Source organism: Athene cunicularia (assembly GCF_003259725.1).
Source record: "Athene cunicularia isolate RWA chromosome 10 unlocalized genomic scaffold, athCun1 chr10_part1, whole genome shotgun sequence".
In the NCBI taxonomy this organism is placed as follows: domain Eukaryota; kingdom Metazoa; phylum Chordata; class Aves; order Strigiformes; family Strigidae; genus Athene; species Athene cunicularia.
In genome coordinates this window covers 10,982,701-11,009,593 of record NW_020799112.1, presented here as the reverse complement: position 1 = coordinate 11,009,593, position 26,893 = coordinate 10,982,701, and the positions used below count along the sequence as shown (strand labels likewise).

Genomic DNA, 26,893 nt, shown 5'->3' with positions numbered 1-26,893 from the left:
CACATCCTGCATGTTCCCCTTCTTCACCTTCCTTTTCCCCTACATTTCCTCCCAGTTGGAGTTGTGCCTGATTTTGTACTTCCTCCCTCCTGTGCTTCTCCTTCACACCCCATCATCCTCCCGGATGGGGCTCCTCTGAGCAATGCTCCGGACAGCTGGAGGAGTGTGAAGAGTGTATGTTGTGAAAAGCTCGTGTGGGAGAGTGCTTTTATCTTGCTGGTCCTCCAGCATCCCAGTGTGTGCATGCTTCCTGGTGCCACTGATGGCTGAGGTTTAAGATAAAGCATATTGCTTTAGAAAAGGATTTTCTGTCTGCCACAGGAACATGTGTAGGATCAGTTAGAAAGACCCTTTGTTGGGGAAAGTGGAAGAGAACCAGTTTTATTCAGCCCACAAAAAGGCCAAAAATAGTAGGAGCTGGAGAGAGCAGGTTTTTAGCTGTTAAAGAGATGATGAAGGCCAGGTTTTAGGATCTAAGAATCAATTCCCAGATCATAGGATCTGGCTGAGCAAGGGCCAGAATGAGGGTGGGAAAAGGTGTCTGGTAGTCATCATCGTGCCTCTTTGATCTGAGCCGAGGAGAACTGGACTCGTCCCCAGTGACTGCCAGAGTGCAGCGTTTTCCCCTTTCCTTCAGTCCCTTCCAGGATGTGTGCAGCCCTGGAGGGAAAAAGGGCGCTAATTTTGGTCAATGTGCCAGGGAAGTCCCCAGAGATCACGGTGCAGAGAGGACAGAAGAGCAGCACACAGTGAATGAAGCAGGCAAAGCAGAATTTAGCCTAATATATCTTTTCCAGACTTCTTCATATTTTTGTCCAAAGCTGAAAATGCTCACTGACAGCCTTCTTCCCATTCATCTGACACAGGAAATTTAAAGTCACTGATTAGAGAAAGTGAGTCTGGAAAGGAAGCCAGTGTGCTGATAAGGTTTGATAATCTTCATCCTTGCATGACTTTTGCAGTGAGCTCTCTTGTAAGACTCTGGAAGGCCTCGAAGGACTCCGACAGCTGATTTTTCATGTCACTTGCAACATGAAGGATGTCGGCAGCTCAATTTGCTCACAGAAACTTGCAGGGAGATTGGTGAGAACTGCACTTCCTAGTGATCCTTACCAAAGGGGGGCTTTTTTTGGGCTTGGGTTTGGACTGGGAGGTAAACTTTAGGAGTTACTGTTGATGCAGAAGGCATGTGAAGCATGTAAGATGACTATCTGGCTTTGGGAAAAGATAGCACTAAAAGATCCCTTTAAACTTAGCAGTTCATCTCCAGCAGAGTGATTGCTGTCTGATATTGATCCTGCTATTTTTCTCATGTGACTTGCAGATACCAAGAAGTTACCTTAGTCTTCAAGAAGCTGTCCTTGCAGAACAGCATAGAAGAAGTCAGAATGATGATGTGCAGTATTTAACAGACAGACAGATAGAATTGATCATTGAGCAAACGCCTGGAAATGATATCAAAGACTATGAAGACTTGCAGACTGGTAGGTCAGAGCAGACCAGTAGCTTCTTGGAAATCAGTATGTGTGACCAGTTGAAATATTCATTAATAAAAAAATGGGGGGGGGGTGGGGGGGTGTGAATGCCCACCAGATAATTGCTGTGCAAAAAAAACCCCAGTTACAGAGTGTTCTACACCTGTGTAGAGGTCACTTTGGAAATGGGTAAGATGTAAAATTAATAACGGGGCTTTGGGGAGAAGGCTTGGAAGTTTCTAGGATGGTCTGAGGCTATTTTTTTTTTTTAAACAAGCTTTGTCTGATTTTATTTCTGCTCTGTGAAGAGCGAGGGTTGCCATAGTTTCAAAGCTGTCTTCTCTGTAGGGCCTCAGTCCTATGATCTCCACAGAGGCCTTGCTCTGCAGGAGCCAGGGTGAGCCCTTCCCTGTGAGGCTGGCAGGAGGAGGGTAAAGGGGAGGTGTGATGGGGACAGAAATACTAACTGTAAAGCAGTGAGATGTGGGTTTTACAAGTGGAGTGCCAGATAGCAGCACTCCTCAGATAAATGTTATTCTCTTGGCTTGGCTACGTCCTGGCTATATCTGGTATGTATAAAACTGCACAGACTGCCTCATATTTTTCTGCACTGTGGTTTCCTAATGCTGTTCTATTGCTAATCTACGATTCTTTATTTTTTGTAGCGATTAATTTTCTCATAGAAACAGGTACACTACTGCACTTCCCAGACACTAGCCATGGCCTGAGAAACCTCTACTTCCTTGACCCAGTCTGGCTCTCAGAGTGTCTACAGAGGATTTTCAACATCAAGAGCTCCAAGTCTGTAGCTAAGAATGGGGTTATCAGAGCAGAGGATCTCAGGATGCTGCTAGTTGGTACAGGCTTCACTGAGCAAACCGAAGAGCAGTACTTCCAGTTCTTGGCCAAGTTTGAAATTGCACTGCCTGTGGCCAATAACAGGTATGTTGATAATTGGAGAGGCTTAGCTAGGCTAGAGAAAAATGGCCATTTAATCAGTGGATATTAAGAGGCTTTTTCAGTATAAACAGTTGTCTTGACAAGGATCTTGCTGTAAGAAAACAGTTGAGTGCGTTAAACAGCGTAATGGAAGGCACCCATCCATTTGGGCTGTATTTCCTGGCATGAGCATCCTTTGGTCCAAACAAGCTGAGTCTAAAAACTTTCCAAAGCAGGTCTTTGTCCACTTGGTGCATTAAGGCTGGTGACAGGCTCAGCCACCAGCACGGAGGGGCAGTGACACCGCCGGGGATGTGGTGATGAGCAGGTGGAAGCTGTAAGCGCTCAGCCAGCGCAGCTGCAGCTGAGAGAGGATGTGAGGCTCGTGGCTGCCAGGCCTGAAATATAGATGGGCTGGAATCATCTGTTTCCAGTGAGAGATTCTCACTCCAGAGTATGGCAGAAAACTTTGGGTAATCAATAATTACATCAGTCCTGAAAGTAGTAGTGGTTTATTTCTAGTGAAATCAGGGAAGTGTAGTGTCCATAGCAATGTGATTTTCTTACTTTTTAGCCTCAATAGGTGTTGATCAATAGTTTTCCTAGAAACGGTCTAGGAAACCTCATTCTCTTTAAATGTTAATGAGTCCTCCTCCCCTCTGCCCCCTGATCTCTTTTCCTCTAGGCAGAGTTCCCTGCTATTTTTCTCTCTGCCATCTGCTTGGCGACAGCCTGTTGTTGCGTTAAGGGTGAAACCATAGTTGTATTGCACTTTTTATGTGGCATTTGCATTTCACTTCCTTGCTCTTCCAGGACAGCATGGCTGCGTCGCCCTGAGCCTCTCGGGAGCTCTGAATGCCAGCACAAGTGCAGCATTCTCTGTGCTGTCATTATGCCTGTCACTTATCCAGTCCCGGATGCCAACAAATTTTCTCAGGCTTAACACAGATAAAGCAGCAATGTTTCTGCTTAGTCCAAAATGCCTTTTGGACTCCTTGTCACTATCTGCCATTTTTCTCCAAGGCAATTACATTGTCTGTGCCTCGGGAACAAGGAAACTGCTTTTTCATGGCCTGCCCAATCTTTTTTAGAGCAATCCAAGCCACATTAGCAGAATATTCTTCCCACTGATGGACTGCAGCTATAGCAGGTTGGATTAATTTAATGTACTAGCCAGACACAGAGCAGTTATTTGTTACTGCGCTTCTGCAATTATTGTCTAGATTGCCAGATAGAGTTTCTGTGCAGTCAGTAGAGAAAGCAGCTGCCAGTTTCTGTTCTGAAAGGGTGGATGGGGGCATGTTTCACATATTTTCAAAATTTGCATTGGCAGTTGTTCAAGAGCATTGAATCACCATCTGTATTATAATCCACTATATAGTTGTGGTACAGAAGGGCCTCACTGGCCTTCTTATACTCCTAGACCCTTTCTTGGATGTGCTGAGGAAAATTTAGTGGCTGTCATACGGTGAATCCAGTACCTTTATAGAGCAAGAACTTTTAGTTTGATGCACTCCACTTTTCTGCCAAAGGTGCATGTAATTTAGCTTTGTTCTGCATGTTAAAATAGGGTTGAAAGTATGACCATTATTCTGTAATTTATAAGTGAAGATAAATTTTTATCAGTTTTACATTCCAAAGAGGTTTCATGGAATGGATAATTTGATCATGTAAAATGTCATCAGATGTTATGGACTATGACACATGGAGAGACCTGTTGTGTAGTGATGGCTGTTTTTTCTGAGCTGATATGTCAAGTTTTACAGAATACTGCAGCTGCTAGAGAGAAAACGTGACAAGCTTAAAGCATTGGATTTGGACTCAACATTAGTTCTAGTTGTGTGTCTAGTCCCTGCCACTGTTATTTTGGTCAAGTCCCTTGGCCATTTGCCTCCTTGCTGTCATTATGCCTGTCAGTGATGAGCCCCAGATGCTGACACATTTTCTCAGGCTCAGCACTGATAAAACAGCAGTGTTTCTGCTTATAAGCAAATGAGATTTTTGATTGTATAGGCATCTGGGAATGTATTTGGTACAGAAAAGTATCACTGTCAAGAGATTTATGGGCAGGTATTGAAAGCCCTAAACTCATAGTTTTCAAAACAGTTCTAGTCTTCCAAAAGGCTTTAAATTCCCAAATACTAAAGATCAGGACATGAATATTCTGTGCTTACTGGGAGATCTGAAAATAATTTGAAAACTTTGTGGTCCTCTACACCAGTGTAGCTCTGGTAGCTCTGACTGGTCAGACTCAGGTAGCACTGTGAGTCTCCTCCACACTTGGGCTAAAACCTAATAAAAAAAACCTGATTGCAGGAGGAGTCGGAGCAAGATGAGTGATATCTCTGCTGGCATCAGTCTGGCAAAGTGAGCTCTTGCCCTGGGAGTTTGTCAGGGATGTGGGAGGGGTCCATCAGCTGCAGTATGGTGCAGCGGGAAGCCCTGCCATGTTGACCATAGGATGTTCTCATTCTGGGACTGGGTTAAGATCCAGCGCATTCAGTCCCTGCAGCCTGTAACCGCCTCATTGTCACCTCCTGTGAAACCTTCTCTTCCCACCTCTGGGCTTACTGAAGCTGAGCTGCTGTAGATTGTTTCTGCATTTATCTCCTGTTCCACACAGGAGCACAGCTGTAATTCTCTGCTTACTACCAGGGCAGAGTAGTAAAGATACCAAAGAATTAGTCCCAACATCACAGCTGTTCTAACGACTCATATTTTAATGCATTTAATTTGTGATTATACAAATGTCCTGCTCATTACATCAATTTTAGCCCTGTCCAATAGCCTTGGCTGAATTATGTAATGTCTATTTTGCCTCTGCTTGCTTCCATAGTGTAAATTAATTTCTCCATGTATTGGTGCAGTGCCTTTAGTCTAAAAGCTTTTTATACGCAGTAGGCTGTGCCATTAAAAATCTCTTTGGAGACTGAATTGCCTTATTATCCAGCAACAATGTACTCACTGTTACAAGCTGTAGCTAAAATTTGAGCTGTTGAATTTGATGTGTTTCAGCTACCTCCTCCCTCATCTGCTTCCTACCAAGCCAGCATTAGATATCCACGGGCTCTGCCACCAGACCACAAACACAGTCCAAAGGGTCTTCAAGATGAGTTTTGTCCCAGTTGGCTTTTGGCAAAGATTCATAGCCCGAATGTTAATCAGCCTGGCAGAGATGGACCTCCAGGTAGGTTACTGGATCTCTCTGCAAGCAAAAGACGACAGCTAAAGTTGTTGTTCAATGTAAGTGTAAGTGGGTGTCTCTTCATATCCAGCTTGCTCCAGTCACAGACTTCAATAACATTATTCGAGTAAATAGGGAGAGATGAGACTCTGCAATCAAAATCTGATTCTGTTTTCACAGTAGGTGTCATTTAGAACAACTAATTGGCACTTGGGAAGAAAGTCTGCGTTCTCCACAGCCTCTTTATAACACGATCCCCTGGAAGGTCTCAGTACCTCCAGCGTCTTCCAATTACAAGTAATTGGAGTTCTGCCTGCGGCTCTTGTCCATGACCATTCCACTGGGCCAGACTCTGCTCACGTCATTTGCCAGTGGAGATCTGGAACAGCTCCACCAAAGTCAGCTATCTGAATCTATATGGGTTTAAATGAGAAGAAAATTACAGGACTGTTGCCTTAATGGGATCATGAGTGCAAGCAGGCACCCTATTAGTGCAAGTGGTATGCAAATCATTAAAGTAGTGTTTGTAAGGTTCTGAAAGCTAAGTGAATTTTGATGTTGTTACAGACATATTTTTGCAGCAGCTTATATCTGAAAACATAGCCCTGCTGTAAACCATAATAAATACCTGCAAAATATTTTTAGTACTACTGTTGTATCTTCTTAACAGCCATGCATTTAAACTCTGTTCTGTCACTGATGTACAGAACATGGAAAATATGATACCTGTTTTGGAAGGTCCTCTGTGTTCCAGGCTTCTCAAATTGTGTAATAACTTTACCTGTTGTAATGGGCTGTCTTGGCAACCCCTTGCTCACATTCTCATGGGCACTACATAACCCTAGAGCACCTTTGCTAGGGACCTCATCCAGTCCTCACTGAAGTGAGTGGGAAGGATCCCAGGTGTCAGACGCGACTGCAGACATACAAGCGCTTGAGCAATGAGTATAGTGGAGTTCTTCAGATTAAGTCTTTGGATTTAAAACAGAAATACATTTTGCTCTAAGTGCTGGTTTGAAGTGTCTTGGAGAAAAGCCATCTTCCTCCCACTGAAACAGGTGGACAAGTTAACTCTCTACATTGAGGGCAAACAATCATTCACTAGAACTTTTAGCTTTTCTTCAGGTTTATAAAGCTTTTTCAAATGCAGAATTCATATAATAAATGTCACAGTTATAGAATTAACTTTGTTCATTGATGTGAAATTGTTCCTTTTTGAGTGTCATGAAAAATATTTCCATTGCTGCAAACCCAACTTTTACTCCTGTATTTTCATTCCATCGCAAATTTTTTTTTATGAGCACAAGTCACTCTTTAATGGAAAAGGTATGACAGCACCTGTGAAAGCCAAAAAAAAGAAGTCACCTTGCTGCTCGATTAAAATAACAGCCTTATGAGAAATTTCCATAATTTAATGATTTTCGTGCTTTTCTGCTTGTTTCAGCTTTTTGAAAACAAGAAAAACACCAAGACGAGAAACAAAAAGGTGACTATCTACAGCTTCACAGGCACCCAAAGGAACCGCTGCAGCACGTTCCGAGTCAAAAGGACTCACACTGTTTACTGGCAGGAAGGTCTGTTCGTTACCTTTGATGGAGGCTATCTTAGGTAATTTGTGTTCATAATGCAGCATGCATGACAGGGGACTAAGAGTGTATGAAAGGCATCGTCTGAATGGAGATGAATGGGCCTGACTCATGCTATATGCTCGCTCATCAGTAGAAGAGGAGGCTCTTCTAATAGACATAATTCATCTGGTAACAACTGGTGACAAAAATGATGAACAACTGATTGTTTGGCAGTTTTGAATATACCACCCTTCTGTGTTATTGCAGCCACAAATTTAAAGAGGCCTGAAAACAGAAAGCAATATTCAGAGCAAAACTCTTTGCCAGCATAAAATCATGCGTTGTCCCATGCAAAGATTTCTTTAGGTCAGCGAGTTTCACTGAATCCTAAAACGTCACCACTGTGTGGCAGTAATCCAGATCAGTGGAGGTGCTTCTGCACTATCAGACTGTGTGCAACGAAGTCTATAGACAACTGGTTTAAGCTGGCCAAGGCAGAGTGTCTGCTTGCTACAAGTGTGGAGAAAACCTGCTGTCTGTTATTCTTTCAGAAATGCAGAGAGCTCTCAAAGCAGAGATAGCTCTCAAAGCCTCAAATACTTTCATCTTCATAGTATCTGCAGATGCATTTGCTCTTCCAGTTCCTGGCAAGATGGGGAGGAACCATTGGTGCTGCTGCATGGCTGGAGACAGTGACTGTCCTGAGTTCACCTAGGCAGTCTGCGGCTGAGTAGAGTCTTGGAGTCAGAAATTGCAAATCACAGGCTGGAATCTTTAATTCTGGACCATGGTGGTGGTCATACTCTTATCTCCCCATGTACTTCAGGGAGTTACAGAACTCAACTCTTTGTATTAAACTTTTTTTTTTTTTTGGTAGGAATTGCACAAAAATTACTACATCCTTAAACTTTTCCACAGCTTTTTTAAATAGGCCACTGGAGGTTTTTTACCAATTTTTAAAACTCCAAGCCCTCCATCACACTGTGTGGGACATTTCTGTCAAAACTCTCCATCATACTCAGTTCAGATAGACCAGAGTTTTCTCTGGGCCTGACTTTCTGTAGCATTTACCCGTAGTGAGCAACCAGCATTTCTGTGCAGAAATTCTCTCCTGAAAGACATTTGCAGAACAGACAATTGAAAATCATCCTCAAAGCTAGATTGCTTTTTATTTTGATTAGTTATGAACTACTGTTATTATGTAACTCAGCTTTCCTGCGAGAAAGGAGTTGTTGACACTGATACTTCACAAAAGTTTCATGTGGCTGTCTTTTGACTTTCTTACAGTGTTGAGTCTTCTGATGTGAACTGGAAAAAGAAAAAAAGTGGTGGAATTAAAATCATTTGCCAGTCAGAAGTGAGAGACTTTTCAGCAATGGCATTCATCACAGATCACGTCAACTCTTTGATAGACCAGTGGTTTCCTGGTAAGAGAGCTACTGTCATTTTCTGTGCAGTATTAATGTCTTTTTAACAGAAGGTTCTTTGACAGAGCTCTCCAGGCAATATTGTATGTTAATTGAAGACCCCTCAGGCTCTGACAATCTTGAGAAAAGCTGATAACCTGCAGACAGATCAAGACTATTTGACAGCACACCTTGGTCCAGACGGCATGTGTTTCAGTCTGTCAGGCACAGCAGGCACAGGTGAAACATTACAGTTCAAGCAGGACCTGCTTCTGCAGGAGTTCAGTACAGTCTTACAGTGCTCATAGAAGGGACAGGATTTGGCCCGAACTACTTGGCACTGTCCCTTGATGGCAGAACTTGTTTTGACATCAGCTGGGATCAGCATTTGCCCACCATTTCTAACACCCTATAATTTATAAAATTGTGATGTGAGAGGCATGAGTGAATATGATACCAAGGACTCTGTGCCAAGGTAACTTCCTTGATTCCAGCAGTTGTTTTTCCTCTGATCAGCACAGATCCTGCTGTTACCCAGCGGGCTGTTTGCAACCCCAATACACTTTGTTTAAAACCAAAACAAAATCTGAAGTGTTCTTTGTCATCCCACACTGGTCTAGAAAGCAGTGCCAAAATCTCTTAATTGGAGGCTCTCTGGAAGAAACAGTTGTGCACTCTCACATATTCATGTTCTGCATGTTATGAATATAAAAGAAGATTTTATTTGCCTTTGGATTAAAATAATGATAACGTTAATAACTGAAGCTTGAGAAGAGTCATAACTTCAAAGGCTAAGTCTGTATTTCACTCTGCCTAATTGTAGGCATTTAATGGAGCCTGTCACCACAAAATCCCTCTGTAGTCAGCAGGAGAAGTGTGAACCTCCCAAAGGTTTAGGCTTGGTAGAATCCACATTTCCCCCAGAGAGGCTGAAAACCTTGTCTGTGAGGGAGCACAGTGACCCAAGATAGAGATTTCTATCTTGGGTGCTGCAAGAGAGTGCTTACTCCTGGCCTGCACATGAAGCACGCAGCGTGCCGTGCCTCTCAGTCCACTCCCATTCCCATTCCCATGCCTGCTCTCTGCCTGAAGCCACCTGGCAGCTCGCAATGTGCAAAGCAGCCGTGGCTGGGGTTCCTGGGGAGCCTCACAGCTGCCATCCTTCTGCTGCACAGTCATGCTCTTCAGGATACGCAGTGATCCCTGTACGCAGTTCACACAGAGACACCCACCAAGTTGGAAGTTCTCTCCAATGCTTTTTTCACACACCTCTAATTTCTACTGGTCCTGAATATATTTTCTTCGCAAGCCTGTGCGTTAACCTGTGACCAAAGAAGAGTAGCTGTTATGTCAACAGTCCTGCCTCCTCAGTATTGTCCCTGCTAGCTAGGTATACTTTACAAAAAGCTATTTTGTTGTTCCAGTTAATACACTGCAATAAACTGCTGCTCTCATGAGTGTAACTATTTTCAGCCAGTGGAGGCAGGTAGTGACTGTAGACATTTGAATGCACTAGGAGCTGTTGTTCCTTCTCAGTTTGTGTGTTCTCTCTTTGTGTGCTTGCTTTGAAGCACTCACAGCCACTGAGAGTGATGGCACGTTGCTGATGGAGCAGTATGTGCCCTGCCACATCTGTGCAGCTTCCAAACCAGAGGAGAATGAGTGTAGAGAGAAGGCAGAGGACGCGCAGTACTTTAACATGGAGGACTGTGTCCTGACTGCCATTGAGCTGGACTACATCACATGTCCTAACCACCCTGACATCCCTGTTTCTCTCCAAGAGCTGGTCCCAGAGCTTTTCATGACTGATTTCCCTGCCAGGTAATGTTATTTGATAGTCTTTGGTTAAGTTTCAGTGTACCTATGTAATTCAGTTGGATTTTTTCCCTAAGTCATCTCTGCTAGAGGAACATACTGACCACAGGAAACAATTTCATCTGCTCTCAATCCCTGCTCTGGCAGTTCATCCTAAACTGCACTCTTGGTGATCAGCCACACTTGCTTAGACAATTGCTGTGTGCTGACCCAAGTCATCACTTCGGGGGTACTTTGAGATCACTGTGGTGCAGTGTGAAAGTCCCTTTTTAAAGCTGCAGCTGTCCTGCATTGCCCAATACTCTGGCCAGAACTTTCTATAGTTAGAGTCTTTCTGGGATCCCAGAAAAGAGATTTTAATATGGCAAAACCAAAAGGAAGTGCTACTGCGTCACAGGATTGGCACTGAAATCACCTTTAGTTTTGAAGAGCCTGTAGGTAAGTGAATTTATATAGACACCACTAGAGAATTCACATTTTGTTGAGGCTCCTGCTTGGCTGAGTGCTGTTGGATGTGTTGGAGTAGTGTGGCAGTCCTGAACAGCTGAAACAGCTCTTCCCTACCCATAGCAGCACTCCCAAACCTTTAAGCTGTTTAACTGATTTCCCAGATAGGTTCATTCTTACACCCCTTATTACTTACTGTGCAGAGCAAGAGACTTCCTGACAGCAGGCAGGACAGGAGACCAATGTCTCTTGGTTCACACTCTCTCAGACCTTTCTGTGCCCGATGCAGAGCTGTGAGACCTCTAGACCAAGCCATGTCCTGCTGGCTGCTGTTGGAGCTTTCTGTGCTCCCACTGGCCCCTGTTCCTTTCTTGGGGTCATTTTACTGGGCAGACACCCCATCGGCACATCATGACAACCCTCCTCGCAGTACTATCTCCTAGAGATTTATTTGACGGGTGTGAGGCGAGTGGAGATGTCTGAAGTGTGAACAGCTGTAAAAGTAGTCTCTGGAAGAGGGGGGAAATGATGAATTGCAGCCTGGGAACAGTAAGCTGATTTGAATAATCAGGTTTCAGAGTGTGGGGCTGTTCATAAACATCCTGTCCTGCCTCAGTGGAGAGAAGGGGAACAGGAGGTAAATGAAGCAACAAAATCATTAATACAGATAAATGGTACAAATATCTGTATCTATGTCATCTACTTGGAAAAGGAGCTTATGTGATTTCCAGATCTATTTGATTCTTGCAGGATAAATTGCTGCAGTAAAAAGCCCTTTTTGCTTATTTGCCCAAGTTACTTTTTCCTGGGAGAAATCAGTTGTACAACATGAGCCAGCATAGAGTACATTGAGATGACCAAGGCAGTTTAAGTGATCCTGTCCTCTCAATAGATAAGACAAGAACCTACTAGTGATTTGTGAAAATGTAAATCACATTAAAAAAGTGAATTTACCATGTCTTTGAAACTTTTAATTAGAAAGCCCCAATTTCTTTTTGGCAGACTGTTCCTGGAAAATAGCAAACTGGAATGCAGTGAAAATGAAAACAACGTGCTTGGCCAGGGTGGAAGTGGGACCGTTATATATCGGGCACGATACCAAGGAAAACCAGTGGCTGTGAAGAGATTTCAGATTAAAAAATGCAAAGGTTCTCCCACTTCAGCTGCAGGTACAGTACACAGCATCATTGTAGGAATCAGCTCTTGCAGTCTGTGATCCCAAGCTAAGACCAAAGAACCTTCGCTCTCCGAAGTTCTGGCAGCACCTGTTTAAATACAGCTTTGAAATATATAGCAAAAGTGATGTGTTTCCTTGGAGAAGGAGGATACATCTTAAAGTGTCCTTCATGAAAGCACTTGTAGCAGTGAAGATCATTGGCACTGCAGGAAGCTTCTCTTCTGCAGGTCAGTGGGTGGACTCATTGAGGTGGGAGGCAAGATTTCATCTCCAGTTTCCAGGCTATTTAGCAATGAGAAGTGTGGATTTGCATGGGTTTGCACTAAGGACTTGGGGGTCTCCATCTTTGAATAAGTCTTTTACTCCATCTGTGCCAGCAGCTACAGAAAGCAAACTGGAAATTATTCTCAGCCTGCCAGCTCCTCCAGGCAGGGACAGGTTCTCCTGCTGCCCATGCTGTCTGTCAAGCCCAGGTTTCCAGCAGAGCCTCAGTCCATGGGCAAAGGAAAGGGGGGAAGTGCCTCATTTTTGTCAGGGAAGGATGCAGAGCTGTGGAGGAGGCTAGCTGCTGTCCCAGTGACAAATAACCTCTGGAAAGACCAGACCTACCTGAGCAGCCTGTGGTGTCCAGTGGCAGAAAGTCCTGTGAAGGGTCTCTCTTCTGGCAGGGCAGCCAGGAAAGAGTAGGGAAGACTCCTTCCACCAAAGGGTCTGCAATGTGAGATCCATGCCCAGAGAGTCCCTGCTTTAAAAAGCACAGCATGAATTTTCCAAAGTCATCCAAGTGATATATGAGAACAGTGTGTGCCAGACTCACTCAGGGTTGGTGTTGAAGGACTGAGGGAGCACTTTCTTCCTGAGGCAGCCATATATATCCCACTTAAAGCCAGTGTCTGTTAGTGGGTCATGCATTAATATGAGGATGCAACTTAAAGCCTTGATGTTGACAACCCCACAACTTGCCGTCCTCCTGCAGCATTTGCTCGGTGATTAGCACCTTCCAAGGAGTTTCTGCCTTGGTTTCTCAGCTGGGGAGTGAGAAGGGGTTTGTGTTTCTTGCCAGATACCATGCTGAAACACCTGAGAGCCATGGACGCCATGAAGAACTTCTCTGAGTTTCGCCAGGAGGCCAGCATGCTCCACTCGCTGCAACACCCCTGCATCGTCTCCCTCATTGGCATCAGCATCCATCCTCTCTGCTTTGCCCTAGAGCTGGCCCCTCTGGGCAGCCTCACCACTGTATTGTCTGAAAACTCCAAAGGTAAAAACAGAGTCACCCTCCTGGGAGAACTCATACTCCGAGTCATGGTAGTGACAAATGGTCAACAACATTTAAATCACTGCTTCATTTACTGAAGGAGATTTTTTTCCAGACTAGAGATGGTGGGAGGGATGGAATTGCTCTTAAACTGTGCCTTTGGGAACCTAGTAAAAATTGATGCTCAGGATTTTAAAAACTACTTTGGAGGCCTGGGTTTTCAATTTCTCTGCAAATTAATAAGAAGTGCATCTCTCTTCAGTGCTGCATGGGTAACGCTGTGTTCTTCCCCCTACAGTTGGGTGTCTGGCACTCTAAATTATCTCATAATTATCTGTATTTCTGTCACTGTCAAATGAATGACACTAATTCCTAGATAGGTTGAGGCCATCTGACCCTCTTGGCGCCTTGGCTTTGTGTCAACTTTCAGTCAAACACTAATTTTCACCAGAAGATTTAGGGGTCTAGAAGTGAAAGGGTTTAAAAAAAAGAATATTAATAGAACTGTCAGACATGTGTAGTAACACGAACAGTGTAATTTCAAATTGTGGTATTGGGTGATGTTTTAAAAGGTTGTTAGTTATTGCTCTGGAGTTTAAAAGAGAAAGAGAAAGGGACCCAAAAAAAGTTGTTACTGGAATTAGAAGAACTGAAGACAGGCTGTTCCTTTGTGCCAGGGTCCTCCTTTGTGCCACTGGGACACATGCTGACACACAAAATAGCGTATCAGATTGTAACAGGCCTTGCCTACCTGCATAAGAAGAACATCATCTTCTGCGACCTGAAGTCAGACAATATTTTGGTGTGGTCCCTGGACGTCAAAGAGCACATCAATATCAAACTCTCTGACTACGGAATCTCCCGGCAGTCGTTCCACGAAGGCGCACTCGGCGTGGAAGGCACGCCGGGCTACCAGGCTCCAGAGATCAGGCCTCGAATAGTCTACGATGAGAAGGTAACTGTGGTGTATCCCTGTGTGACGGGAGTGGGTGGCTGGCTTCATGCATGAGGCTGAATTCCCTTACGTATGCACGGTGTGCAGCACTAGCTTTCCCACTGTGGCCTTCCTTGCTCTTTTCTCCACCCACCAAGGGAGGTTTGCCCTGTTTTTTTCTCTGTTTCTGGCTCTAGGTCGACATGTTCTCGTATGGGATGGTCCTGTATGAGCTGCTGTCTGGTCAGCGGCCTGTGCTAGGACAACACCAGCTCCAGATTGCGAAGAAGCTGTCTAAAGGGATCCGTCCTGTTCTTGGGCAGCCAGAAGAGGTGCAGCTATATAGGATGCAGGCACTCATGATGGAGTGTTGGGACACTAAGCCAGAAAAGGTACAAGACAACCCTCGTGACTAATGTTTTCTGACCTTGTAGCTACAGGGGATCTGGCAGCCCTCTTCATGCTGGTGAGCTGAGCTTGCTCTCAGTACAGCAGAACAGCTCAGTTGCCCATTTACCCCTCCTGCTGCGATTGCCCAGAACTTCTGTTGACTTAAACAAGAGTTTTATGAATGAAATGATGGCAGATTGCTGGCCTTAGACATCTGCAGTGACATGAAGGTCACTTGACGTCAATGGCAGTTAAGCTATTGATTTCACCAGAGCAAGACATTACCCATAATTTCTAGAAACAGCTACAGTAGCATGCTGAGAGTGAAACTACAAAGACTTCAAAACCGCTGAGATTATAGAAGGCAGAGGAAGAAAAGTGTTCAAAGAATAAGAAAAGGATTATGCTGCATTACGTTTTTCATTAATTACAAGTTGGTGTTTCAGAGCTGCAATCCTTCAAGCAAAGGTCAGCTTGACTCACTAACAGCTAGACACTGTCATGACAGTGGGTCAGCTTCAAAATTCATAAACCTGAAGAAATTAATCAAAAAACTGTATATGAAAATCACAGACCAAACCATGGAAGTACAGAAGAGGTTTGGCTTCAGTGTCTTGGAAACGGAGGATGTTAAGAGCCAACAGGGTGGATTTATAAGGAGAATTTGGTGGAGATTTGAGAAAGCAGCAGAAGCATTTATTAAAGAAGCCTTAATTCTTGGCTCTCTAGCTATAATAAATGATTATTATGATTATTTTATTTCATCTTGACATCCAGCTGTCTTATGTGACATATGTCTTTCTCTTTTTCTTTCCCCACAGCGTCCACTGGCCATTTCTGTGGTAGGACAGATGAAGGATCCTACCTTTGCAACATTTATGTACTTGCTGTCCTGTGGGAAGCAGTCTTCCTTCTTCTGCTCCCAAGGACAGGAGTACACTGTGGTGTTCTGGGATGGGAAGGAAGACACCAGGTGAGATGGCTTATATTAGTAATTTCTTTTTTTTTCTTTTTACATAAAAATCCTTCAGTGTCTTCACTTATGCCTCTGGGAGGGAGGTAGAGAAGGTGAAAGTAAATTTGGGTGGATGCCAAGGATATGGTGAACTCTGTTTTCCCAAACTCTTTTAATTGGGAACAGTGGTTGCTTTATAAAGGATATTTAATGAGCTTAACTCTGCTTCAGTTAATATGAGGAGAAGATTAGGGCAGTGTAATGATTCATACACACAGGATGAAGCATTTGCACATGAGAACAGACGTGTTCTGCCTTTCCTAATGAGGCCATTTAACACTAAACCTTTCCTAATTGAGACTGCAGTTCCATCTCGGTTCTGCAAAGCAATTAAGCACATGCTTAAATCCGATTGAAATCATTGAGAGTTAACCACATGCCTGAAGCTGTGTGTGCATCCAAGTGTATACTGCCAGTAAAATGTGTGCTATACTGAATAGGCATGTGCTTTAAATGTTATTAAATTGTGACTGAGATGATGGTATTTTGCTCAGCCACATGTGACCCATGGGTAGTTAGGTTTATTTTTATGTATGTTATTGACTTTTATAGCCCTAGTCTTATTTGGAAACATCCACAAAGTGATATGAATTTTATATTAATGTGTTCATTATTTGTAACCATTAACCTAATGGGAAAGATATGTAATTTGTTCACGAACAGTTTGCTTTGCTATTTATGGTGCCTGGTCAGTCGTTCAGTGCAGACAGTATAACTGTTCCTGCTAAAACTGGTGAAACACATGGGACTCGCAGATGTATTTTGAATACATGGACGTTGTCCAAATATTCACAGCAATATGTCTCAGTGAATCTGCTTCCTGACTGGACAATCCACTTGCTGGACTGCTGAGTAACAAATTACTTATATGTGACAGATTTGAGGATGTGTAATTGCTTGTGCCACAGTTGGTAAAACATCTGGGGCTCGCAGATGTGGTTGTGAATATCCAGTTATTGTTCAAACATGCAAACCCAATCAACATTTCAAACCCCAAACAAACAAAATCCTTTTAGTTACAGAAATATTAATTAGTCATATTTATAAATTATTTTATCAGGTTACAGATCTTTGCTTTTATTTGGAAGAGTCATGCTCTTCTGTTCATGTACTAGAATAAGTAATGAAGCCAGATAATACTGAGACAGGGAACTTGGAGAATGAGCACATATTCTCTTGAGAACCTGATGGGCAGGATGGGCTAAGACCTCCCAGCTATTAATTACTGCTATTCAGCTGGAGCTATTTGTCTCACAGCTGAATTATAGTAACAGACCATGTAAATTCTCCTGATCCGTTTCCACACAAAGTCAGATAGCTGAGTTTAAATCTTCACAGAAGCAATTGTGTATATGCCCCCTGAGGAAGAACTGTGGCACATCTGCATTTCTCTTCCTTTATGAAGACCATTTGGAGGGGTGGAGAGCCTCGCAGCATCGTCCACGTCTGGACAGTCATGTTATGGCTTGGCCAAAAGTGCTGAGTGCCGTCCTGTAGCAGTGTGCAGGCTGAATGTTAGCTAGAGAAAAATTTTATTTGCTCCTTTCAGAAACTACACGGTGGTGAATCCAGAGAAAGGAGTCATAGAAGTGGAGAGGATGAGCTGCCCAGGGATGAAGCTATGCTGCCAACTAAAATTTCAGAATGCCCTCTGGGCTGCCACAGAGGTGAGCGTTGCCTGCACTTTCAGCACCCCACTCAAGGGGGGCCTCGTTAGAAGAGACACAAATGAAGAGAAAGAGCCTATTAAATTAGTAAAGCTAAGAGTGTTTGAGACAATGGACGTCTCAGATGAGCAGCGTGACTTTGCATCTGCTGTCTCTGGGTGTATTGTTTCTGCCTGTTACTTAGCTGATACCTAGATCAAAATCGTACCTCCTGGTGTTCAAAGCGATCGTGGGAACCTCAGCTTTCCGAGTCAAAACTTTCCAGGCTGTAGCCTATCTGTACCCAGAGTTTCATCTGGGAAGTGTCCTTATCTGTAAGCGATAAAGGGAAGCAGTGAAAGAAACCATGCGTTTAAGGGTGGGGTTTTGAAAGAGACCCAAGGGATTTGAAAGTTGGTGGGAAATGGGTACCCAAGATTTGTGTTCACTGTGGAAAACTGTAGCTAAAAAAATAAGAGTGAGAGAGCATGGTTGATTTGTCCCTCAGAGCCCCTGTCCTCCCATCAGAAAGGGCTGTGTTAACTGTCAGCTAGTTCTGAGGCAATCGTTAGACACAAAACAAACAAAAAGTGGCTGAAACAAATTGAAATGTTCCTGAATTTCAGTGTTTCAGAGTGGGGAAAAAAGGCTCCACTTACTAAATAAATAATTTGTGTTGGTTAATTCACCCCACCCTAGTGTGGACACTGTAACTGAGTGAGAATATAGCTCTTTTTCCCCCCATAAGAAAAGTAGATATTTGACTTTTTCTGTTCCAGAATAGAGGTAAAGTTCAAATGCTCACATTTTTTTCATAACAAGGAGTATAGAAAAATTAAAATTAAAAAATCTGTAAGCATTTTTGATTGAAATGAAATGTATTGCTATTCCTGGAACTGGGTGCTCTATGTCAGGTTAGTAGATTTATGAGGTGTAAAGCAGGGATAACTCCACATACAATGTAATACTAGCTTTCCTTGAATTGACAGATTAATGCAAAATAACATAAAACATGTTTCAGTTGTCTGGCACATTTGGGATTTGTGCAGTCAAGGTTGTCCAATGCTACTTTTATATATGGTGGTAAAACACCTGCAGTAATGATTAAAACACCTATAGTGGTGATTTTGGTAGCTTTTGGATAGTGCATATGTTGCTCACAGCTCATTCTGGGGAAGGCTGTACCTGCTTTCTACCCAGAGACAGGGCAAATGCTCTTCTGGGAAAACAAAGAGAAATCCAGGCTTTGGATATTGAAAAATACAAGTAAAAATTGTTTTTGGAACCAATTTGTTCTTGTTCAGGTGTCAAAATAGGAAAAGCATGGAAGATGATTGAAATTTATAGAATTTGATGTGCTCTTTCACAGGACCAGAAGATTTCTGTGTACGGGTTGCAGGGCATGTGTCCTCTAAAGACTCCACAGAAGGGTTTAGACACTCCTGCTACTGTGAGCTGCTTTCTAGTAATCCCTGTTGTCAAAAAGGTAAGGAGGAACCTAAAGGAAAAGGGGCTTTAGTGAGACCAAGCCATCTGCTGCCAGGCCAAGCTGCCAGTTTGTGTGGCTTGTCACTACCTAGCGTTGAAGGACTTTGCAATGCCCAGGAACATTTTGGCAGTGTGAGGAGAAGGTTTCCAGGTCTTTGTGCCTCTTTCAGAAGACAGAGGTTTGGGTAAGAACCTGAATCAGGGGGCCAAAGCTGGCACTTCCAGGCCTGCTGGGAAAATAGTCAAAATAGATCAAATTCCTCTGCAAGGAAGTTTTCCAGCTGTGTTTCCACATCACTGAAAGACAAGGTTTAGGCTGATGAAACAAAAGAAAGAGGACATGAAACAATAACTAGAATAGAGATTTGTTAACTGCTAATGCGGGGCTTAGGTATATCCTAGCTCTTGCACCCACGCTTTTCCTGGTGTGTGTGCATGCTGGCATTTGTGCACAATCATCTTTAATATTATCTAGGCTCAGCCACACTTCTTTTTTTTGTGTTGAATGAGAACACTTAGATAATACAGCTCTTAGAGGTGATACAGCTCTTATGGGTAATACTCTTAGGGGTAATATGGTTAATTACTCTTCTGGGTAATAACAAAAGCTATATACTATCTGCCTACTTCTGGAATTGCTAGCATCCAGTTACTGGCAAGAGAAATCTGACCATGAATGCCTATTGCGGACAAGTCTTGGGAGATGTATAAAAACTGGTTTGGGGCTAAATTACCTCCGGTTTGCATACAGCCACCTCAAGTAAAAACATGTAATTATGTTCCAACATTATGGGTAGCTGTGTAGTTTTTGCAATTGCCAGCAGACTGGTATGTGTCTAAAAGCTCAATATGGAGCAGCTCTCCGAGCGACAGTGGAGCTGTTTTATACCACGTGCCTGTTCTGCGTTATTGTCCGTTTCTGGCTCGTTTGCTCAGACTGCTGCATCGCTGCAAACTGAATCCGAAGCAGATGGTTAGTGTAAGGTGTACTGCTGCACTTCTAAACATGGTGTAAGTAGGACTGAAGTAGGGCATAGAGCTAAAGTTGGCACAGGAGTAAAATTCACCCGCCAGGAGGCTGCATCTGTCGGCTTGCTTTGGCTCCCAGACCTGCAGCGTTTCTCCTCCGTGGAGTTTCATTTCTGATGTGTAGGGCAAATTTCTTTTTCATGCTGCCTGAGGTTTTGTCCAGGACAGTCGAACGAGTCTTTCACTTTCAGCTTTTCCACTGTCATACAGCTTGCAAAGCCATTCCTCAGGGGTTACGAGTGGCTTTATGTCTCCTGGTTTCTATTTTCAGTTTGTGGCTTGCCTAGAAAATGTCATAAATAATGCCAGGCCCTACAATAGTAATATTGAGTCTAGACACCTCCCTTCCTCCCCCGACCCTACCCAACCTTCCAGAAATCCACATCCCTTCGGCGCACTCTGTCTTAGTTTATTGGACTTACTTTTTCCTCTCTCCTTTCTATGAATGAGTTTGGCAGTGAAATAGCCAGAGCAGCAGCCATAGGGATGTGCAGACCAAGCTGGCAAGAAGCTAAACCATTTTTTGAAACAGCCAATTCTTCCAACAGAGCTAAATGGAAAGCATGCACTTGTCAGACTCCCTGTACGGCACAGGGAGCTGTATCAGAGTTATCACACAGTCATTATTGTCCAGTGGAGAAGAGAATTGCTCCCATTTCCCTGGGAAGAAAGCCTTTAACTGATGAGATGTGAGGTAACTTGCAGTCAGCGAATTGCCGAGGGATGTTGCTGGGAAGGGGAATTCTTTACGACTGCCTTGGGAAGACTGATCCAAAAGAAATAGTTTCCAAAACTTGGTTTCTCATCCAAAGGAAGCATCATGGAAATTTAAAAGCAGCAGAGAGGGGCCCAGAATCCAAAACTCACCCGCCAAGGAAAAGTCTTGTACAATTTAAGCTTATTTGTTGCATGCTTTCTTTCACCAGTATCATTGTTTTTGGCAAACAATACAATTTTCAGTAAATTTTCCTTCAGAAAAAAAAACAAATAAGCAAACAAACAGGTTAAAAAGATCAAAACAAGATGCTTTCTGAATTGGTTTGCAGCATTCTCACAAAGAGATGTTGAGAGAGAGAGAAATCTGAATGGGTGCAAGCCTCTGGCCTCTTGCAAAAACCTGGAACACACGAAAACAAAAGCTGCATTTAAAGGCTGCAGCCTGCCGTGGCGTTTGGTGCCAGCAGTGCCAGACCCTGCGGGGAAGAGAGGAGGAGGTGACCGAGGCTGTGGTGTCAGGGGCTGTATTTTTCTTTTTTTTTTAACCTGCTCACAGCAGCCATCCTGGCGGCTCCGAGCCTCGCGCTGTCCTTAGCTGCGAGGACAGGACGTCTGGAGCCAGCTCATCTCCTGCACATCACATACCGTCACAGCCCAGCTCAGAGGCCTTCCTCCCTGGCACAGCGGGACTTCTGGCAGGACGGAGACTTCAAATGCAGTTTTGTTGCTGTGTGTTTTTGTTGGCTCTTTGTGGAGCCCAAATGTTGAAAATGAATTCTGAGAAAGTTACTTAAGGTTTCTGGAGGCTGCTGCCCTGCCTGCCTTTGGTCACTGTTGTAATACCCTGATTTGGAGAGTTTTGCCTGGCTGCACTGCACCTAATAAAGTCTGTTGAGTCGGTGGCACCCGTGCGTGGGTGGCCTTTGCTGTGCTCTTCTGTGAAATGGGTCACTCCCTCATCTCGGTCAGGCGAAGAATGGCAGGTTGAGAGCATTTCTCAGCATGTAAGTTCCTACTCCTCATTTCTTAAACAGGTAACAACTGGCTGGATAGAAACAGGTCCCAATAGCCAAGGTAGTGAGTAATAAGTGCCCCAAAGCATAAAATATCTTCCAGATTTGCTTCCACCATTGTGCTACTCCAGACAGGCTGAATTTGGCAGAGTCAGTATTACCAGTAAATCTGGGTGGGGATCACTGACGCAGCTCTGCCTGGTTATGGTGCCGATTGCTCAGTACTGGGGAAATTTGGCCTATGGAACCCAAAAGGGCATCTGGATTCTGTTCTGCAGTAAATGACACTAATCAAAGAAATCAAAGTATTTTTTTATGAATTTTTTTTGTGTGTGTGCTGGGATAATTCAGCATTTTCAAATCAAATGAGACAGAATTATAGAGATCTCTGAAGACTTTAGTAGTGTCCTGTGTCACTCTAGGAGCAGTTCAGGTTGTCATACCCACATTACAGTTAGTTTCAGATGTTCCCATTTCAATTTAAATTTTCCATTTTTAGTAAGAAATACCTATTGTGCAGAGTCCTTTGGACTGAAGAAATTGGACCATTTTCACCAGAGCAATGTGGGCTGTTCTGCTTTGTTTTGTTCTGTTCTAAATAATTGAACTCCTTTCCAAGGAAGAAGTAACCCAAAACCCAGCTTGTGCAAAGCATTGTGCCATCTTCCAACCTACTGATGCAACTCCCTGGCAAACCCGTATCCAGGAGCCTTTGCACCAGATCCACAAGGCAGCAGGGACATGGCACTGAACACTTCAGACCATTTGGGTTTCTTTAATTAGTGGTTAGAGAATTGGGACTGGACTGAGTTAAAGTCCAAGTCCCATTTCACAACTTTCCACTTGTTTCCCTAGTTTTTCCCATTACAGTAAAATTCTGCCGTGATTTGGATTAGTCATATGGGCTCAGCACACTCATGGGTTTTACTCATACTTTGTATGCAGATAGTGTCTTTTTGTCCAAGACTCTTAATAAGCCTTGCAAACAGTGCTATCGATTAAACTAATGCTTACCCCTACGCTATCCGCCCCTTCATATCTCAGAGCTATTCAAGATACTGACTTGGGCCTCTACAGACTTAAACAGCCTGGGAGCTGTCTTCCAGGCCTGGCACAGACAAGATCCCTGGAAGAGCACAGGCTTTCCCTTAATTTATGAGCAGCAAGGGGTGACCCTGCATCCCCATCCCATCTCACAGAGGCGGGCAGCGTTGCTGGTGTACCGGGCAGGCCAGGAGGCAGGGCTTTCCACCGCACCCGGGCTGCGGAGGGATGAGGTTGTGTCAGTTCAGCTGGCGGTGATCTGTCTGGTTCTGTTCATTTTGCTTTGCTTAGTTCGGCCAGATTGTAACAACAGCAAGAAAGCCCTGGGCAAAGGGTCTTATTTTAGAATTTATTGCTCCACAGGGAGGAAATAGGCCTTTGAGGGTAGGTATTGTTTTATCTGCTTCACAGATGGGGGAGTTTCTGGTACAGACCCAAGGTCATGGGGAGTTTTATTCCTGAGAGATCCATTCCCCAGTCTGTTTAACAGGATTTTGTACCGCTGTGATGAGCTGGAGGGGTCAGAGACCTGGTGAGCCATGGCCTTCTCACCAGCTCCTGTCCACGGGCTGTGACAGTATCCATCGCAGCAGTGTCACAGAGCTCAACGCTGGCTGCGGCTCCCGCAGCCGACAACACATCTATACATTTAGGGGCAGATTTTTAACTACCTGCAGAACTCTTCATGGCACTTGGTAGCCACTTTGCTGAACCGCTGCTGCTTCTGTGCCCTTCACTGGGATGTCTGTGAGCTGCCAGGGATTCCAGACCCAGAGCACATCATTGTGAGGAGCGGTTCTGTCAAAGGAGCAGACATCGGATGCAGAGTGATCACTGTATGCTCTTGCTGGTGAGAGGATTGTCTCCCTCTTTCCGTTTTTACTTCATTTCTTCCATTCCTCTCCTACCTATACTGATAGCAATAGCTTTACTCCTTTTTGGAAATGAGCCGGGTTTCTACAGCTGGATTCCTAGGATCATGATGGCTGTCTCTGAACATACTCCAGCTTGAATTTGTTAACCTTTGGGGCAGACTGCCAGGTCTGTCTGTCCTCCCTTGCCAATAAAGAGAGAGGTAATACTGGGTGAGAGGAGTATGCCTCTGCAGCAGCTTCTATGTAATGACTTCTTTTTATGTTGCTGTTATCGCTGAGTGATTTGGGGTAAGTTACTAGTGTACTCACAGGATTGTAAAAGGCAGACAGAGCCTCTGGGATTGAAAGCTTTTGTATTGCAGAGAAGTAAAGAATCTGGATAGCGAATCTGCTGTCTTTCTTGCAGAACTCATATGTGGTGCTGGCCGGCTTGTCGGATGGACTTGTAGCAGTGTTTTCAGTGTCCCAGGGTATCCCAGGGGACAGCTGCTCCTACCTGTGCTCCCACACAGCAAACAGATCCAAATTCAACATTTCTGATGACGACCCCCGGCAGAACCCGTACCCCGTGAAGGCCATGGAGATCACCAACAGCGGAGCAGAGGTCTGGTACAGCAACGGCCCCGGCATCCTCATCATAGACTGCACCACGATGGAGATCAGCAGGAGGCTGGAGCCCTTCAGCCCGCCATCGGTGATCACATCCATCGCCTGCAACTCCGAGTGTCACGGGGAGGAGGTGGTGTGGTGTCTGGACGATAAAAGCAACTTCCTGGTGATGTATCACGTTACCACCTACCAGCTCTGCGCCCGCTACTTCTGTGGAGACTGCAGCCCCCTCAGAGACATGTTTACAATCCAGCAGCCTTCGGCAGCCATCCCAGCTACAGCACCTCTAAACCACAAAGCGGTGATGGAGAGTAACCCACTGGCAGACATGAGCATTATCTACAGCCCAGAGGTTGGCACCCAGATACTAAACCACCAGGACTCGCTCACAGATTATTGCTCTGTGTCTTCCTACTCCTCCTCACCTCCTAACAGGGTAACCCGGTGCCCCTCCAGCCTACCCAGCTCGCCCATGAGCTCTTCTAGTGCACCACTCTCTGCAGATTTTGAGGAGTCTGACAAATTTCATGAGCTGAAGCCTTCCCTGGATCATGATGCTGTGCCTGTGGGTGACAACACGCATCATCTCCAAGCTGTCAAAATTCTTCCAGTAAAAGACCTCATATGGATCCCCAGGTAAGTGGGTCATTTATCAAAGCAACTTCATTAGAATCCCTCCTGGGCTGAACATGAGATTAGCTCAGGCTAATTGAGGAGCTTTTGCATTTCCATTATGATTGACCTGGCCAGAAAGTCAAATTACCATTAAGAAATTTTGCTCCCAATACAATGGTACATGAATGTTCTACCCTTTTTTAAAGATATCTAGTGTTGAGCAGAATGGCTTCATCTAAGATCTTGCCAGATTGATTTCAGCAGAAAGGAAGGTGGGTGGTAAGACTCGAAGCCCTGTTTCCCCAGCTACTGAGGAAACAAAGAACAGCAGGCAGCTTCCTTGCTCAGACGCAACCTGGCAAGTCCTGTTGCCTCCTGTTGAGCTGGTGGAAACCACCAGGAATCTGATTTTGCCTGCCACGGGGGCTCTCACTGTGCTGGCTTCAAGATGCCACTCGGTGGCATCGCAGTGCCCCATTCCCTGCAAAGGGTCATGTAACTGCAGGAGGGATTGCAGCAAAAGGGATGGATATCCATCATGGACCCTCCTCAGCTGTCAGCAGTCCCCATTGCTGAGTACATGTGACATCTCCCTTGTTACTCTTCTAGGAGAGGAGGGGACATCATCGTTATTGGACTGGAGAAGGAATCTGGCACCCAGCGGGGCAGAGTGATTGCTGTGCTGAAGGCTGGGGAACTGGCTCCCTATGGGTGAGGCAGACTGGGCAGTGACCATCACACCAGTTTCTGTGGGCAGAAGGGGACTGGGTGGTTCTGCAGGCTGCAGGGGCTTTGGGGATCTTCCTCTTGGGTTCCAGAAGCTTCCTCTTGGCTTCCAGGAGCGTCTGAGAAAGTCCCAGCCAGAGGAGATGTGGCTGCTGGTTGCCCATTGCAGCATGTGCGTGGTCTTAGAGCATGACAGACGGGGAGGGGAAGGCACCGCCACCACGGTCTCCAGAAGCCACAGAGACCAACTACCCCCATAATGAGACAGGCAGCACCGTCTCGCACAATGCGATAAACGTTGGTCTGATTCTGCCTGGTGCTGACTCCCGGTGCTCTGGGGGCACCTGGCAGAAGCTCGCTGGAGCTTGGCAGACTCAGGCCCTGCGTTAAGAACAAGAGGTGTATTTATGCAGAGCGCAGTGCTTGTCTGTGGCTGCATTCACGTGGGTCAGGTTGACGTTCTGGCTCTAAATGAGCACCTTTGTGCTGTCGGCAGTGACGGGCCGGGGCAAGGCTCCTGGAGCACAGGGGAGAGCAGTTATATACATTAATTTAAAACGTTTCATACACCAAACGAGAGTCCAAGTAAATAAAGAGCTGCTAGAGAGATGGGGGTGTTCCTGCTGATCACTTAAATACCAGTCTGGGATTGTACTATTTATGTCCAAAGAAATGGAGGTTAAGGAGTGCTAAGGATTATAAATGATCATTTATTACCACTGAGCAAACACAACAAGAGATCAAAGTGCTCTTGCCATTCCCTCCACTTGCTAACTAAGTGTCTTTATCAGTTAATTGGGGGTGGAGTATTCTCTTCATTGTTCATAGGTACTCTTAGGCTGATTTGTCTTTACCCAGATTACATGTGGAGTTAAGGTGAAGTGACAGATCCATCCCTGACTTGTCCAGCTTTGCTGTCTGTCAGCCTTGGCTGCCTCAGGCACAGTGGGTGTTGACTTGCCCTGTTTTACCAGCAGGATAAAAACCAACTGATAGTGCCTGACTCTTCCAAGTGCAGAGCAGAGGAGGGAAGTGGCTTCTTAGGGGCAGTTTGTGATAAAAAACAGCTGCCAAGGACAGCACTTGCTGCCAGTGCTCCCTTTCTCGGGGGCCTTTCTGGGGAAGTGGTTTGGGGCCAGCCTTCCCCCATCTGCTATCAGAGTGGGACTCTCTCCCTTGAACCCTGCAAGGACAAAAGTGTCACCTTCTGCTTGGCCACCTCCCGCTGCCGTATCTGCAGGGCTGGCTTCAGCCACTGTTCTTTGATCAGATAACATGCTCGGAGACCACAAAGGGAAGCACAGGCACCGAGATGCTGTCACACAGGATGGCTCCTGCACGAACCCGGGCTGTTGCCATAGCCCTGCCTGCTGCTCTGGACGAGGGGCTCGTGCCCTGAGCTGCCAGAGCTGGGCTCCATCCCACTTCCACGCCGTACTTCAGGCTGTGGAAGCTCTCGGCAGCCTGTTAGCAGTGGCACGATGGAGCTGTCTTGAAAATGCTCGGCTGGCAGCAGGCAAAAG

General features: G+C 44.9%; 1 protein-coding gene across 2 annotated transcripts in view; it reads left to right on the top strand.

Moving 5' to 3' along the window:
- The window catches only part of LRRK1 (leucine rich repeat kinase 1), a 79,165-nt gene that overhangs the window by 49,348 nt on the left and 2,924 nt on the right, over nt 1-26,893 (top strand). For both annotated transcript variants that reach the window (XM_026855900.1, XM_026855901.1), the window contains exons 17-32: nt 963-1,083; nt 1,325-1,484; nt 2,141-2,417; nt 5,430-5,601; nt 7,043-7,206; nt 8,454-8,593; nt 10,144-10,393; nt 11,837-12,003; nt 13,075-13,272; nt 13,947-14,224; nt 14,401-14,595; nt 15,415-15,566; nt 17,158-17,275; nt 18,624-18,740; nt 23,827-24,665; nt 25,254-25,355. In XM_026855900.1, coding sequence (XP_026711701.1) covers nt 963-1,083; nt 1,325-1,484; nt 2,141-2,417; nt 5,430-5,601; nt 7,043-7,206; nt 8,454-8,593; nt 10,144-10,393; nt 11,837-12,003; nt 13,075-13,272; nt 13,947-14,224; nt 14,401-14,595; nt 15,415-15,566; nt 17,158-17,275; nt 18,624-18,740; nt 23,827-24,665; nt 25,254-25,355 — 3,450 coding nt within the window. The remainder of the gene's footprint in view (nt 1-962; nt 1,084-1,324; nt 1,485-2,140; nt 2,418-5,429; nt 5,602-7,042; nt 7,207-8,453; nt 8,594-10,143; nt 10,394-11,836; nt 12,004-13,074; nt 13,273-13,946; nt 14,225-14,400; nt 14,596-15,414; nt 15,567-17,157; nt 17,276-18,623; nt 18,741-23,826; nt 24,666-25,253; nt 25,356-26,893) is intronic.